Source organism: Aulonocara sp. 'chitande type north' Nkhata Bay, linkage group LG12 (assembly GCF_057382095.1).
Source record: "Aulonocara sp. 'chitande type north' Nkhata Bay isolate Kocher_YH1m ecotype deep benthic linkage group LG12, A_spYH_male_GT1.1, whole genome shotgun sequence".
Lineage (NCBI taxonomy): Eukaryota > Metazoa > Chordata > Actinopteri > Cichliformes > Cichlidae > Aulonocara > Aulonocara sp. 'chitande type north' Nkhata Bay.
Window position 1 is genome coordinate 38,453,731 of NC_141355.1, and position 16,746 is coordinate 38,470,476.

At 41.5% G+C, this 16,746-nt stretch overlaps 1 protein-coding gene across 1 annotated transcript in view; it reads right to left on the reverse strand.

Moving 5' to 3' along the window:
* smarca2 (SWI/SNF related BAF chromatin remodeling complex subunit ATPase 2) overlaps window positions 1-13,606 on the reverse strand; it is a 53,939-nt gene extending 40,333 nt beyond the window's left edge. Inside the window, exons 1-10 of the mRNA XM_086257700.1 lie at window positions 13,469-13,606; window positions 9,940-10,184; window positions 9,190-9,319; window positions 8,519-8,902; window positions 8,003-8,104; window positions 5,763-6,015; window positions 4,229-4,355; window positions 3,344-3,517; window positions 2,019-2,192; window positions 924-1,094 (exon numbers count right to left, since the gene is read on the reverse strand). Of these exons, the coding sequence (XP_086113826.1) occupies window positions 924-1,094; window positions 2,019-2,192; window positions 3,344-3,517; window positions 4,229-4,355; window positions 5,763-6,015; window positions 8,003-8,104; window positions 8,519-8,902; window positions 9,190-9,319; window positions 9,940-10,173 (1,749 nt within the window). The 5' untranslated portion in view covers window positions 10,174-10,184; window positions 13,469-13,606. The remainder of the gene's footprint in view (window positions 1-923; window positions 1,095-2,018; window positions 2,193-3,343; window positions 3,518-4,228; window positions 4,356-5,762; window positions 6,016-8,002; window positions 8,105-8,518; window positions 8,903-9,189; window positions 9,320-9,939; window positions 10,185-13,468) is intronic.
* Between the last annotated feature and the right edge of the window lie 3,140 nt (window positions 13,607-16,746).

Sequence of the window (16,746 nt, forward strand, 5' to 3'; positions counted from 1 at the left end):
AGCAGCCCTAAAGTGAACTCTTCATGTTCAAGAAACTACTGTAAGGCAGCTCTGTGACATGTTATCCTGCTGGAAGCAGATTCAGAAGACGGGTACACCGTTATCACAAAGGGATGGACGAGGTCAGCCACAATAGCTGGGGTGTTTTTGTTAAACAATATCCTGTTGGTACTTGGAGCCTGACTCGCTGATACACAGCAGGATGTGTTTACTCCAAATTCTGACCCTACAGTCTGAATATCAGAGCAGAAATCAAAAATCATCGGGCCAGGTAACATTTATCCAGCCTGTTGTTGTCGACCCTGTGAGCCTCAGCTTCCTGTTCTTAGCTTACACCAGTGGTCTTGTGCTGCTTTGGAGGTTTGTCGCCCACACAGAGATGCTCTTCTGCATGCCTTGTATGCAGTGAGTGGTTACTTGTCTTACTGTTTCTGTCCTATCAGCCTGAAGCAGTCAGGCCATTCACCTCTGACATCGACAAGGCATTCACCCAGAGAACTGCTGCTCACCGGATATTTTCTCTTTTCCAGACCATTTCAGAAATACCAACCACCACGCCACATTCAACGGCACTTAAATCCCCGTTTGTCCTTGACCCTGAGCTAATTCTCGGTTTGAACGTCAGCAGGTTGTCTTGGCCTACGTGGCCGCACACACCGAGTCGCTGCAACATGAGCATTAATGCACCGTTGAACTGGTGCACTTAACAAAGTGGCCAGTGAGTGTAGTTGTAGTGAAGTCATTTACTCAGGAGCATTTGAGAACACTGAGAGAAGAGCAAACAAACTGCCCTGAACTGAATATGACACTGCAGGCCACATATCCTACACATAAGGATAAACAGCAGCAGCCACTTTATTGTGTTTATGTTTGCTTGAAGCTGAGTGCTGCACAGAGCACACACTTGACCTTCGTCCTCCTACCTTCTTTCTCTTCCGTCTCCTCTTCTTCTCCTTGGCAGCTTGAGCAGCTTTGTGTTCATACACCAGGGTGGTGAGGTTGGCCACATATTCATCCGTCTGCTGCAGCAAGTAGGCCAGACGCTTGTCTTTCTTTTGATCGATTAGTTTTCGGTACCCTTCCTCGTCTTCTGCCTGGATGAGCCAAAGTGACATCAAATTAAAGACGAGAGCTGCTGTAACGGTAAAGTGTAAATGATCCATTATAATAACAGGACGGAATTACAAATTAACTCCACTGCACTCATATAGTTGCCAGTTTAACCTTTAGGATCTTTAATTATTATTATGATTACAAATGGATCCTTTACAAAACATGCTAACAATAATTTTTAAAAAACTAATAGACAGACTTTTAAATGGCTAAACTGTGTATTTGCACACCAGCGACCTTATCTGTGAACTGTCTCTGTCACAAAGTCCTCCTCTGTCTGTATCATAAGACACTTCTACAGTTTCCCTTCTCTTCAGTCATGCGTGTAATGAGGCCTCAGCAGCACTAACAGCGCTGGCAGCCGAGTGGGGGGCTGAGAAGTGCGAAACAGGAACGCAGAGCCGCAGCACGACACTGTGGACGTTTGTATCGACAAACTCCAGCTCTGATTTAATGAGTCGGAATATAATCAGACACCAGAGAAGAATGAGAACAGCGGAAAACGAGTGGACAGTCTAATCCTGCTTCTCACTGAGACCATCACCCACATTAAATACTAATTCTGAAAGGTTCAGTTTTGGTCTGCTTTGTGCATTTGGGGGCATTTCTTATACAGATGCAGAGAGCAACATTTAGACAGATGTCTAAGTGTGTCAAGCCAACACTGAGCTCAGTGACAACAACTGGCATCATAAGAACAGCACCAGCAGGCTGGTCCAAGCTCAGCAGGCTGTAGGAAGGCCCAGATCCTTTATTTGCTGGCAGCAAACATGTTTACTGTAAGCTGTGATATGCTTGTAGCCACTATAGTGAATAATCAGCATGTATATCCGTAACTTTTAGTTTGAGCATTTATGAAAACACATGACTTCCAAAAAGATTCATCTTGGTTTGGCGCTCCTCACCATGAGTCTCCTCATCCTCTCCTTCTCGATTCTCTCCGTCTCCTTCTTCTGCTCACGCTCCGTGTTGGTGTGCCAGGTGGCGATGGCTCTGGTGAGCTTCTGCATCTTACCGGACACAGAGCGGTGATACTCTTTGAAGTCCTTGGCATGTTGAAGGATGCTGTTGAGATATTCCTGAAAAACAAGTCACAAGTTTTTGTTTCTGTTCCCGTCACTGCAGACACAACCCTGACGCCACATGAGTTTTCCTTCCTGTCAGCCTGTCACCTGCTTTCACACAGAGGACCTGCTGGATGTTGTCGCACTGTTGACAGTTTTCTGATTGCTTTTGTTGCATTTGTTTTGACTGCAGGAAATGAGACGGTAGCGTTTTGTTTTTTTAACCAAAAATTGTCATGAATACTTTTTATTAGTGGTGCAGCGAATCACGGTTGATCCGTAATCCGAACCGATCCCACTCCACGGTTCGGCACGCACGTGATCCGAAAAAGAAGGAAAAAAAGTATGTGTATGGTGCGCGTGGTCAGTCTGTCAAGCGATAGCTATGGTCAGCGCTAGTGGTCCAAGTGGAGGAGCAGAGGAGTTTGCAGTATTTAAGCAGCCCTTTGCTGCCCAGTCTGACCGGGCTAAAGCTATTACAGAAGCTACTGGGGTGTTTAGCTGCAGACGGGACGCCGTATTCTGTTGTGCAAAACAAGGGGTTTAAACTATGATGAACATGCTTGAGCCACGCTATGATATCCCGTTGCGCGTCCACTTTAGTGACAAGATCGTTCCAGGCATGTATGAGCAGGAAAAGATTAAAGTTATGGCTGAACTGTCCCAGGCATCTTCTGTTGCCCAACTAAAAATGGGTGGAGCTGCAGGTCAACGGAAAGCTACGTGACCGTGACCGCTCATTATATCACAGCGGAGTGCGATGTAGTGAGCGGTATGTATTATTGTAGGGTCTACCTTACAATATAAAGCGCCTTGAGGCGACTGTTGTTGTGATTTGGTGCTTTATAAATAAAATTGAATTGAATTGAGTGGTAGATACAAAGCCCTGTACTGCCCTATATTGAACCATAATTTATTTTTTAATATTACTATTAGAGATGAATGTTTTTAACAGGCAAAAAATACTTCAAGTAAATGTTCAATTTTTGTCTTTTTTCTTTTTTTGCTGATCTGAAAATTGATCCGATCCGAACCGTGAGATTTTTGATCCGTTGCACCACTACTTTTAATGATTTCCATGGCACTGCAGTTTTTACAAGAACAACAATAAGATGAATGATATAATAAGTACTGTGGGTTGTTACATGGACTCTGGTGTGACTCACCTGATGTTTCTGCCTGCGCTTCTTTTCCTGCTCGAGCTTCTGCTGCTTCTCCAGCTTCTCGGTCATGCGTGCCTCCCTCAGCGTCTGCCGCTTGCTGCGCCGGTAAGCCTTCGAGTTGAGGGCCGTCTCCAGGGTCGTGTCTCGTCTCATACAGGCCACGACGTCCTGCCTCAGCTGGGATATTCATCAACGGGTTATCAAACTCTAAAGTGATCTAATCTCACCTGTATCTCTAAAGTACAAATTGAGTATGAGTTGAAAATAGTGCTAAGCTGCAGCTTGAGGCACTATTGTATTATCAAAGGGCTTAAAATGAACAATTTGACTTCTAATTAAACGTTTGCATGATTGAATGAGCTTCCTTTAAAAACAGGGTTGGTCCACTTGATTACAACCCATATGGAAAAGAAATAGTAAAAACATATATGATTTACTCATGAAAGTGGCCACTTTCTCATTACTTTCATATATTGTTTTAGTAAGTATCCAAAACATACAAGTTTCATTATATAATTTTTCAAGGGATCTTATATCTGTTTATATATTTATAGATTTATATACATCTTTTCCATATGGGAAAGCACGACTGCATAAGAGAAATTAAGAATTCTGAAAGTGTCGATAAACCAAAACAACAATAAAAGCCAGCCTAAAGAAAACAAATTAATAATCATATTTTTAGGTGGATGAATGTATTTTGTTGACTGAGAGCAAGAAGTCCAAACTCTGTATGTACATGTACCTTTAACATAAATCAGTGGAAATGGCATCTCCGTTCTAAGAATACCTGAGCAGCAAGCAGCAAGCCAGCCCACGAGCTGCTGCAGTTATGCATTTACATTGATGCAGTCACGTGAAACATGAAACGCTGCAGCTGCCGCGTACCTGACGCTGGAAGTTGAGCAGACGCAGAGCCTTGAGCTCCACTGTGGCTTTAGTCCTGAGGTCCGGAGGCAGCGAGCCTGGCAGACTTTCCAGTTCCTGGATTCGATGCGCAATCCGAGCCTGCAGTCTGAGAGACATTACGGAGACATTTGGTTAAACTGCAGGACACTGGACACACATACAGTGTTTTATTGAGGCATTTGGCCACCACATGCTGTCAGGTATTTACATCACTGGAAATTTGGACGATGGTGATATATCCATTATTATTATTATATCCATTTGCCATGAGACCTGTCAGCTGTTAAGGCCATAGAATGTGATTCATGTTATCACACTATTTAGATGGGATTTGGATGCAGATTGCACTTTTCACAGCAATCTGCAACATCTGAATCTAGCATGGCACTTACTTTTTTGACGTATGCTTTGTTTTGCAGTTACCTTCATTAGAGCCTCCATCAACACATGGTCTCATTGCCTCAGGTGCATACTGAGTGTTTGCTGAATAAGTATCTTTCAGGCTTAAAGTCTAGTTTCCAAGTGCTTCTTTAGCTTCTTTGGTGCATGTTAACACAGATGATGACACTCTGGGTCCAACTAAACCATAAAACCTGCAGGTTTTGTGTAGTCTTACTGAAAGTTTTTTCCCCTATATCTCTGGGTGGTCTGTTGCCCGCAGTACGAGTTCTGGTCCTCTTCACACATCCATGGTGCAGCTACACTGTGAGCTTTACTTATTTAGTAGTATCATCAGGTAGCTTTCTGAGGGGAAACTGCATTAAATCAATAAGATCTAAAGTTGTTTTGATTATTCAACAGCCTCAGGAGTATATTAATTACTACATAACACTGACAATAATGCAGTGCTGTTCCACAACACTGTGAGAGGGACAGTATTTCACAATGTATTCACTGGACAAACAAGGTGGACTGAGGACAAGTCTCTCTCTAATCATGTCTAAACCAATGCAGCTCGGTCAAGACAACATGAAGAAGAGATCATCAAAACAACATCAAATTTATGGAGAGAAAAACAAGCCTTAGGGCCAAAACAAGATTAAGGTCTGTGGAGGCTTCCCGACGTCTCCTTCGGCAATCTTTGTTTTTAGAAAAATACGCAGCCTGCGGGGATAACAGTGAGTTGTGATTGAGCACGCGAGGCACCTTTAAGAAAGGCCATAGGGGCTCCACCACAAAGTGTTTCTCATGTTATCATATTCATACGGGTAAAGCTTGTAACCTTAACCCTCGTCAAACGCTCGCAGACTCTGCTCGCAAGTCTTCGTGTCACAGTCAATGTTTGGATATGTGACTTAAACTCATTTCAAGTGAAAAACATGTAATGTCACATATGCAGAGCAATGCAGTTTGTTATGTGCAGCAGTTTGACCTCGACACATAAATTCATCTTCAAACTTTCCTTTACCACTGATTTCATGCAGGCAGTTTCATTCTTTATTGTGATGAGTTGTGTAGATGTGAAGTTTTTGCACTATTGTGAGACCACTGATGAATACGTGAATGTGTCTACCTGTATTCTCTCTCCTGCAGGATTCCCACTGGGTCCAAGCCCTGGGGCTTCTGGATAGGCGTGATGCGGTTCTGCTTGTGCTGTATCGGGAGCATTACGGACCCCTGCTGCCCAGGAGGCTGAGGGGTCCCCGAACTGCCCGGCATGGGCCCAGCTGGCACAGCAGAGGCCTGAGGTGGTGCAGGAGAGGGGCGACCACTAGCAACAGGAGTGAGCTGCTTCTGTGCAATGGTTTGATTTTCAGCACACTGACCTGGAGAGCAAAGACTTCTGGTTATTGCATCCAGTCCCACATAACCAAAATCTCAAATTCCTTCAGTACCAAAAGGTTTTTAAAAATTTAACGTGTCAGTATTGTTTCGTTTTTTTCAGTTTGGTTTTAACCACAACAAGCTGCATGAGTTTTTTTATGCTTAATGAGCTTAAATACCTGGGGGCAACCATTCAAAGCAACTGACAGTGGACAATAGAGGTGAAGAGAAGAGTGAAGCAGGGTGGAGACGAGTGTCAAGGGTGATCGGTGACGGAAGGACAGCGGCAAGAGTGAAAAGGAAGGTTTACAAGATGTGAGTGGCCTGCTATGATGGTTTGGAGACACTAACATAAAAGACAAAGATGGGGGTGGAAGTAATTTAGAAATGAGCACATCAGAGGGACAGCTCAGCTTGGATCTTTGGAGAGGACATGGTCTGAACATCTACAGACGAGAGAGAGGAAATACGCTGCACAAAGAATTATAAAGACACAAGAAAGTTTTCAGGCCAAAGAGAAAGTTTACAGATGTAGTTAGAGAGGATGAGCAGATCATTGGTGTGAGAGAAGACGGTGCAGAGGGTGAGATGGATCCACTGTGATGACCCCAAAGGGACGAACTGGATACGTTAGGTAAAAATACCGTCTGTAAAAATGTCTGCACTGGGAATTATTCAAAAATACCAAATTATCACATGGGAAGTTATGAACACACGCACATCAACCAGGGTTTTCTCAATTCAGTAAATGCACCTGTGTGTTTACAGACAACCTGGCACTTACACACATCTTATGGATTTTTCCCCCTTTGGCTTCAGGAGGTCAATTTTTCCGTTCCTCATACACGGTTAACTGACCAACACAACGCCAGAGCTCATGACAGAGGAAACAGTGTCCTCACCTGGGAGCAATTAGCTGTCAGAAAGATCTCCCTGAGCTTCTGACAGATTCATTTTTCTATTTGTGTCACGGACCCAGTTCCAGGGATTCGGGGTCCGTGAGCAGTGTGGACTACTATTGTAGTTATTATTATTATTATTATTATCATTATTGTGGTTGTTGTTATTATGGTTGTGTCTGCTGTCCTGTTTTTCCGTGTTGGTGTACTGTCAGGTGTTTAGGGGTGTGTGCTTGTGTATGTGAGGGTGCGGTCGTGGCAGGCACTTTTAGGCCTGGTGGGTGTGGCCCTGCCAGCTGACCGGTTCCACCCAGGAATCCACACACACCTGGCGCCGATCAAGCCTCGTCAGAGGAGCTTCAAAACAGTGTGGCTGAGAGCTCCTCGACGCTGGATCATTGAGTGACTTCCCGTCAGTCTTAAGTGTATTGTGCAAGGTTAGTGCAAGTCTACTGTTAGGTTTTGTACTCACGGCTGCCTTTGGTATGCATGTTTCCTCAGGAGGAATTGTGGTGACCAGGAGGCAGCACACGGAGAGTACACAGGGAACGGAGACAGAGCACGGAGCACGGGATAAAGGAGAAGACACGGAACGGGAGTTGGGATCGCACGGGGGGATTTATTGTTGTTCGGATTGTCACCACTGTAAATAAACACTGTTGCACTGTAGAGTCCTGCATTTTGGGTCCTCCTTTCCCCACATCCCCACGGTCTGCCAGCGAGACCGTGACAATTTGTTCAATTTTAAATCGACCACAGTGGAAGTTGAGATTTTCTTGTTCTGTATCTGTTTTTAATTTATGACTGTTTTACTATTCATTCTAAATATTTCATCTTCTTGTCATACTTTCTGTCATATTACTACTGCACCATTATTCTCTTCACCTTTACCTGCTGAACTGAAGTTTTAGTAAATGCTTGGGGATCTCTCTGCTTTAAGCCATTTGACAGAAAGATCTGTTGGGCACTGCATGTTGGATTAGACTGGGCGGAATGAAAAGTGGGACTGACTGTAAAGCCACATGCAGATTCCTGTGTTATCGGTCCAGCCACAGAGCCCATGTTTACCACATACACCTGCCAAACTTACCATCGGCCCAAGGCTTGGGTCCTGTGCTTTGATTGAGTACTTGCATGGCCGGGGCTGGGCAGGGACTCGACTGGGGACCCCCCATAGGTGCCATTGGCATACCTTTCAACACAATAACAGATTTCATAGTTCAACAATTTGTCCGTTACAATTTGAAACTGTAAAGGAAAATTATTTCACGCCTCTTTTCTGTCATTACACCATTAATCACACAAATCTCTGTTCTCTGTCAGACAAAACAGGTTCAATATGAATGTTTCAATCTGGGCTCAGTGACAATTTCAAGCTTTTTACTCAATTTATTGACAGCAACGTAAACCTAAAACTAAACTATGTAATTAGATCAGTTTATATTTTGACTGAGGCATCTTTCTACACTACAGTCTCACATTAAGGTACAACAAAGAACCAAAAACAAAATCATAATTCTTCTTTATCTTTACTTGTTAATGTTCAAAGACTTTCACAACAAAGAAACTCACAAAATATTTGTACCAACATAAATCTGTATCGTACCTGGAGGCCTGTTGTAAGGACTGGCACTTGGTGCCTGTGGCTGCGGCTGTTGTTGTGGTTGCTGCTGCTGCTGTTGCATTGTGGGTAGGCTCCTTTTACCTTGAACAGCCAGCTGAAGGTTTTCCGGTAGCGGCTGCCCACGACCCAGAATCTTGTAGGCCAGAATCTGAGCTCTGAGCTGCTGCAGCTGTACTGGACTAAAAGCAGATGACCCCCTCACCTGCTGGCCCATGTTGGGCATGCCTCCTTGGGGATCCATTGACATCATAGGGCCTGACTGGGAAGGGGGCATATGTGGTGGTGTAGGTCCACCTCCGCCTCCTGACATGGGACTTGAAGCGTGCTCATGGACTCCCATTGGGGATGGGTGGGGAGACATGTACCCTTAAGTGGACAGAAAGGAGGTTTCACACATCAAAGCCTTGAAGAATTGGGTCACAACCTCGGGATCAGAGCAAAAGCCAATGAGTCTTAGAGGTTATTTAATCATTAACACACTAGAAAGAGGAAAATACACAGCTGGGTTGTTTATTTCCTTGCTGCTTCCTCCTTGTTTAATATTAACTCTTATATTTAGAAGATGTCTGAGAAACATTAACACCACAAGTGGATGATGAGGTTAAGTTAATAAACCAGGCTGCTTAGAGAGCTGAAGGACTTGGGTTTCAAACCTTGGCTGTGCTGGTCCATAGGACTCTGTGGAGGTCCCATGCCACTGTGGAGAGACCTCATCCCCACACCTTTCATGTGACCAAAGTGCATTGCCTCTGCCATTGACTTGTCATTCATCCCCTCCATGGGCTGAAAACGCAAAATATGTTTCAGATCTACACAAGTTAACTGCAAAAACACACTGTCCTGCCAGTTTAAGATTGAATTTAGGACACTGATGGTTCTAATCATATCAAAAATAAACATTAATAAGATAAGATAAAATAAGACAGCCTTTATTAGTTCCAAAGTTGGGATTATTACAGCAGCAAAATGAACTGCCTGCCTAAGCAGAAGTAACATCAGTAATTCTACTGCGAAACTGCCAAAATCTTTAAAAATTACCATAACAAAAAAATCTATTCCACCCTCCACTGCATGAACTCAAGAGTATAAAAAGATTATAAAAGTACTGCAAAAATTCACATTTATTATTTATGTCTGTATCAATTTATCAAACAACAGATATGTCGTATTCCCTCATTTAAGCTAATATATATTTATGTGATATATAAAAGGATAAATAAAGTATTTCATATCTTCCTAATGTTTCCTCCCTTCCTTGTTTTAGTTTGGTCGGTTTATTAGTGAGCATACTAAAAGGTTTAAAAAACTGAATCCATCAGAGTGATATAAATATCTACTTTAACAGTTTCCTTTAGCACTAATGACATCACGACATAGTTTGTAGTACTGTTTGCACGCTGTACCTTATGCATAGAGTACATGCTGTCCTGAGAGTAATCACTTTGTCCCTGGCCCTGCATGCCGTGAGGTGCATTGGGTGTTCCGGGTCCAGGGCTGGGGCCCATCATGCTGTGAACAGAGCTCGGTGAGGGATCTGGTCCAGGGCTGGGGCCCAAGATGGGCCCTGGGGACATACCCGCCCCAGGAGAAGGGCCAGGATGCGACATACCACCTGATGTCTCTGAGGGGCCGGACATCTACTGAATACCTGTGAAGGTAGCAGATAGGGGTGGGCGATATAAACGATATATGATAGAAACTATATAAATTTGGCCAACGATAGAGATTTTGACTATACCGCTCTATTGCGATAGCGCATGTTGATGATGTCATCAAGCTGCGCCTGTTTTGGTCGAAAGCATCGCAGCGGCTACAACCATTATGATCTGCAAATTATGCTGGGCGACAGTCATAGCAACGAGATGAAGCACTTTTGAAATATGGGGAAAGCCAAAAACTGCGCTTCCTCCACTTCCGTAACATTGATTCATTAATGTTGAATTCTCTCGCAGCTGCTCTGTTCCCGTGTTGTTGCAGTATGTTAATAACTAACCTCGTATTGTGGATGAATAATCTCAGTTGTTCTCCTGACTGAAGTTTGGCCCGTGTATAGCATCCTGCTATGCGACTGTATTTGATCCTGACCACCAGAATCCGTCACGTTAACTTTTATCGAGCGGGAAAAAAAGTTGGCGTTCATCCTCCAGCTTCACTGTGCTAATGTTATGCTAACATAGCTGTGTCGCTAGCAATCACGTAGCACAACATTATATACCAGCTACCCCAACTTCAGTAACCCTGCAAACATCACTGCTTCCTGTCTTCATTTATGTTGGAAGTGGTAGCAGAGCTGTACGTTTGAATTAGTTTCAGAAATCTCTGTCAGAACATGGTATGAAATGTTTAGGTGGAAACTAGCGAGCTAACTTCCTGCTAACTGTTAACTCCGTTAAATTTAATAAATTCTGTTTTCATGGATGCCTGGATGTTAAACTTAATTGTTACACCCGATAAAACAGCAACGCTGATGATTTTATTAAAGATTAAAGAATTCAGACCGTTTTTAACTCTCAGTGTTCGTTTGACTTTGGGACCTGAAGCAGACGGAGTTTTGGACTCAGATTACTCCGCGGAGCTCCTCACTACGGCAGCCGTAATGCTCTGACAATCCATCAAGCAGTGCGGCTTACCAAAGTTGTACTAAAACATTTTTTAACAGATTTCTGCAGCCGAAATCCGTTCCAGGTCAGTAAGCACAACCAGAATTCATACATAAGGAACACTCTCGATTTTTGAGAAAATTAAAGGATTTTAAGTCCTTATAGTGTGGAAAATACAGAAGAAAATGTATAACGTATATATCGCGATATATATCGTTACCGCACGTGCTTCAAATTATACCGCGATATGGATTTTAGGCCATATCGCCCAGCCCTAGTACCAGACAGCTAGAGGAGGAAAATAAGAACATGACTGATGTGATTTTAATTCTATGAAAACAAGATGAGGCACATACCATCCGAAAATGGATTTTAATATGTTATCTGTTGTTTGTGAACAACGTCAATCATGTTTATCAGTGATCAAAGAATGTCGGAAACAGCCACTGAGTTAATTCAATGCCTGTTTAACAGTTAAACCTGATTATGATTCCATATAATAAATAGTATGGGAATAGGACATTGGTGGTGATTAGAGTCTTGGGCATGTCAAACTGATTTAATTTCATTACTCGTATTTTTTGTGTCGTGCCTGGTAATCCTTCTCGACACCTTCGTGGACAGAAAGGCCTCAATCACTTTCACTGAAACAACATTTTTTAATCTCTCTGCATTGCAGTATAAAACCATGCATTCTGTAATGTTAGCATTTCATTTGGAAGAAAAGCAGTGATATTTGACATTTTTACTGTACTTCACCATATTCAACCATTTCCCCATAGTAGACCAATGCATGAAATTCTTGTATTTTTGCCAGTTGTATTATGGAGTCCTGTGACCACCAGGGAGCCCCAGGAGTGATTTGTATGGATGTGTGTGTGAAACAACATCTAATTCATCAATGAGAACATTTATTATGCAAACTGCAACAACACTGAAAACACAACAGAACATATGAAATATGAACAAATATGAACTGAAATACCCAGGCTTTGAATATGTGACGTATGTGTGTCTTTGAGAGAAAGTCCAGTTGATTAATGATTTATGAAAAATTAAAGACAGAAAAATGTATTTCTTTATGAGGATTTTATGGCAGATTGGGTGTGTATTATTCCTTATTTCTTATATCTTAAAATATTGTATTGTTACATAGTCTAGTCTTTTTGTTAATGTTACTGTACTGGAGCAACTGTAACCCACATAATTTCCCTAGGAATTAATAAAGTATGCTGATTATGATTATACATGTGCACTACACAAAAAATAATAATCCATTCAAATCAGACTTGTTGCTGATGTTTGACATGTCCGTATCCCCAATTCTATTCATTATACGGAAAATAATTCGTGTTGTGTGTGTGTGGGGGGGTAAAAACAAAATGCATTGGTTCAAATGTTTAAACCGGGATTTAAAGGGTTAAAATTCTGAAAATCATTTAACGCTTGCTCATTTTGAAAAAGGTTAAAGTTGGTGATTTATGAAAACACGCAGAAAAATTATTGCTGTATTTTATGGCAGATTTTGTGCGTGGACATTTTTGTCCACGAAGGTGTGGAAAGGGGTGCAAAATTTGAGGGCACAAGGGTTAAAGGCAAAGCTCTCCTGCACACAGAATAACAAAACCCGAGGCTGCGTGAAAGGATTCTTTTATATAGAAAGAATTAGCTGACGTGTGTCTGACGTTATGTTCTGCTTACAAGTGTCACTATGAGCCAGAAATTTCCAGGGTCTCAACAGCCATAGCATGATTGACTTATAGAGCTGCATAGTGACTGCAAAACGTATCTGCACCGTTAGAAAACACAGCGATGTCATAAACAGCTATAAGAAAAACAAAAAACATGCATAACAATCAGCGCCACGTAGATAAACGCTGTTGGAGGACCAGCTGGCCTGTTTTCCGACCGTCCCTGTACAGTTACAGTAACGTTAGCTCGATCAACTGTAGAGCCCACTCTGATTGGATCATGGCTTCCCCAAAAAACTGGTGGCCATAACGGATATGCAGACAAAATCAAAGTTAAGATGAAAGTCGAGCACCTGACATGACCTAGTTAACATTTAAAGACGCACAATTTAACTTGTGTATCGCGTTTATAGACACGCGGTTTCACAAAAGCCCTAAATTCGGCCGTTTTTTCGCTGCCGCTTTGCTCGATCGTTGGGTAACTTAGCCATCTGCTAACGTCAGCTAGCATAGCCCGTTAGCTGGCTCTGGTTTCCATGTAGCGAACTGCGTCCGTGTTAGAAAGTTTGGACAGTTAGCAGTTCCTAACAGTAGTTACACCTCAGTATTCATCAAAACCGAACCACCGTTAGTCGTTTTACCTTTTCGCTGGATTGAAATTGCAGATAATTAGATGAAATTTTTATAATATTTCTTCAAAATATGACTGCTGTCCATAAGTTCACTCCCCCTCGGTGTTGTTTTGCTGTCATGTTTAAGTTGTTCTTGTGTCGCCATTACTGATTTGTCAATGTCACCGGAAGTCCCACCTACCGTAAACGGTGATAGGCTGAATCGCTGTCACTCTTGCAGTGTTGTTTCTGGGCGTGTGCCCGCTCTGTGACCAGTGCTGTAACTTTGAGAGCAGCACCCTGGACGAATATCCCGCTCATGTAAAAGTTTATTACAAACATGGTTTGTGTTGTAATAACGTATTTGATGCTGTCCATCTGTCAGTGCTCTTCTCCCTTCCTTTAGAAATGAATACTTAAAAACGTATACTTTGCTTTTATAATTGTGTTTAACATCAGAGTAATTAGCAATTAGTTATACAGACTGTACATATATGCACTGCACTGTGTGTATAATATGTATGTATGTAACGTATGTATGCCTTTATATGTTCTTAGTCACTACAGCAGGAAAATACAAGCTCACTTTTTTATTGTTTCAAGTTTTAATTCAAGTTTTATTCATATTTAACATTTAATACACGAAGCTTCAAAAGCATGCAGAAGCAAACTTTATGGACACAAGGCCTGATCCAACGTAGAATCCGTGGGATGGTGAGCTTTGGGCCAGTGGTGGGTCATTCAATTGTCTTTTAAAGGAAACTGTCTGAAAGGATCCTAATAAATGAGTAGTTTTTTCTTACTGTCAGTATTTCACAGTAAAATACCAATAAGAGTCCTTCATTTAATCACCATGTGGATAGTAGCAGATAAAATACTTTAATTGTATAGTGCTACATGAATATATGGTTAGAATTTGACTCGTAGTCTAAAAGTGGTCAGTAAGACTATAAAGGTACTATATGAGTGTGAGTAGATTATAGTTTAAATGTGAAGAAAGGGATGCAGAGGGGTGTCTGTAGAGGGGCACAGCATAAATTCCATTAATAATAATAAATCATATTATAATCTTAAGTAATTCAATTTCAAAGGTCAACACAAATATGCAAATGTTATGCTGAACACTCCATGTCATGGTGAGGCTCCTCTCTGCTGTATCTTCAGTAAGCTTTAAGTGTGATTATGCTTTTTTGCTTTGTATTCTAGCTGCTTGTATTTAATGAAAATATGCTATCAGTCTTAGCCTTGGCTATTCTTCCTCCATAAAACCATAAATACACATCTACATTAATGAAGATATAAACAAGCAACCTCTTTTCATGCAGATATCATTTACATTCATACAACAGAACATAAAAATTCTCCTGATAGCAAATAACAAATAACACACTTTTAGGGGATCCGTGAGGCGTAGCTAGTATATTAAAAGTGCAAAATATGGAAAAAGCATAAAAGCCAATAAACAGTAAGTTGACATTGTTAAACCTAAACTGAGATTAAACGTCTCAGCATACATCATCTTGTGGCACTTGTACGTATTTCCTGCATCGCTGTGTGTTTGTCTTTCCACAATCAGACAAAACTGCTGCACTGAGTCAGCACAGCTCTCCTCTCCTTGAAGCATCGTCTTCTTTAAAATATATCAATTAAGTGATTAAATCAAATCTAACAACATGCAGATGTTGCACATTTCATCTCATAGAACTCTTTATGTTGTTAGTTACTTTTTGTAGTTTATTAAAAAAAAACCTTCTGCAGTTCATTTTTATTTACATAGTGTCAAATCACAACAACATTGCCTCTGTGGACTTTACATCCTGAGCTAAAAACTCCACAATATATGAGAGATCATGCCGCTGTCAGCTGTCAGTCACAGTCTGACTACATCTTAGCACAGTGTTTGCGCACTGTTGCTGTGGTAACATTAAAGCAGCTTAAGGAAAGCGCTCCTGCATGCAGTCTGTGGAGTCAACACTAGATGGAGACACTGACCAGCGGATGCCTCAGCGAGCCGGCCTCCTGCTTTGACACAAGCACCTGTGAAGAACCGCACGCCTGGGCTCTAAACAAACACGCCAAATCCAGAGTGATTGAGTACTGCAGCACACGTTTACATTTACCAACTTAGCAAGTCTGACGATAGCAGAGTTTAAAGGCAAGCCATGCAAATAATGCACAGCAAAGCAAAGCTCCATTTGCATCCTATTGATATCAGAAACTGTGTTTTGTTTTCATTATGAAAAGATAAAGCTGTTTTTACTGAACATTGTTTATTTAAACTCAGAGTATTACTCTTTTCTGCATAGTACAGTTCATAATTTGTCAGCATTTACATGAAGTGTATTTTATCCAAATGAATTAAAATAACGATCAATAACGATTACAGCCTATTTCAGCATGGTAATATATTCAAAATATTTCCTTGGGATCACTTCCAGGCTGACTCTTTCTACAAACTGGTGCTGTCAGGCTTTCAGAACCACTCAGGGAAGTAAATTATTTTAACGCCCTGTTGGCTTTTTTTTTTTTTTAACACACCCAAAACCTTTTGGCCGTCTTCTGCTGACAGGAAGAAATGTGCATGTGCTTCACATTAGAAAGTTTATATTTCTCATTTTTTACAGTAGATAAAAAATAAGATCCACCAGATCCTACAAATATGCACAAACTCGTCTGTTTTACGGTTATTTTCAAATGTAATCAACAGGATTTGCAATAAAAATCAAATATTTAATGATTATTTTTCAAATTTCAGTCTTTTGAAAAAATAGTTTTATTTGATGTGAACTTTCTGTGCACGAGCAGTGACACTCTGATGACCTTCAAAGGTATTCAAAGGCCTGACCAGCCATCATTTGAATGGCCTGCACCCCACAGATCGATAAACAAAGCTGCTCACGACATTTTGTCCTAACTTCCCCTCCTTAACAATTCTGCCCTTTCTTACGTGTCCTTATAAAGGATGTGCACAGGGTTCCTGAATGTAAATCTTACCCAAATAAACAAACCTAATTAAGTCTGTGGTGAAAGCCACCACCCCCTTCAAATTCACCGAGCCAGGAAAGGGCTTGGCCGCAGTCATTTGTCAGTAAAAGGACTAGTGGTTGTGGCTTCCATTCACCTTGAAACCCTCCGTAAAAGGCTTCAGGGAATCACTGGCATGACAATTTATTCAAAGTCTAAAGGTTTTTAAATAAAGGGTCAAACAAAAGAACATTCAAGTAGAAATGCAAAGAAGGGCTCTTCAATTTTCTCTTCTTTGAAATATCCTATTTTGCTTTATTAGTCTCTTTAAAGGTCGAATGGGA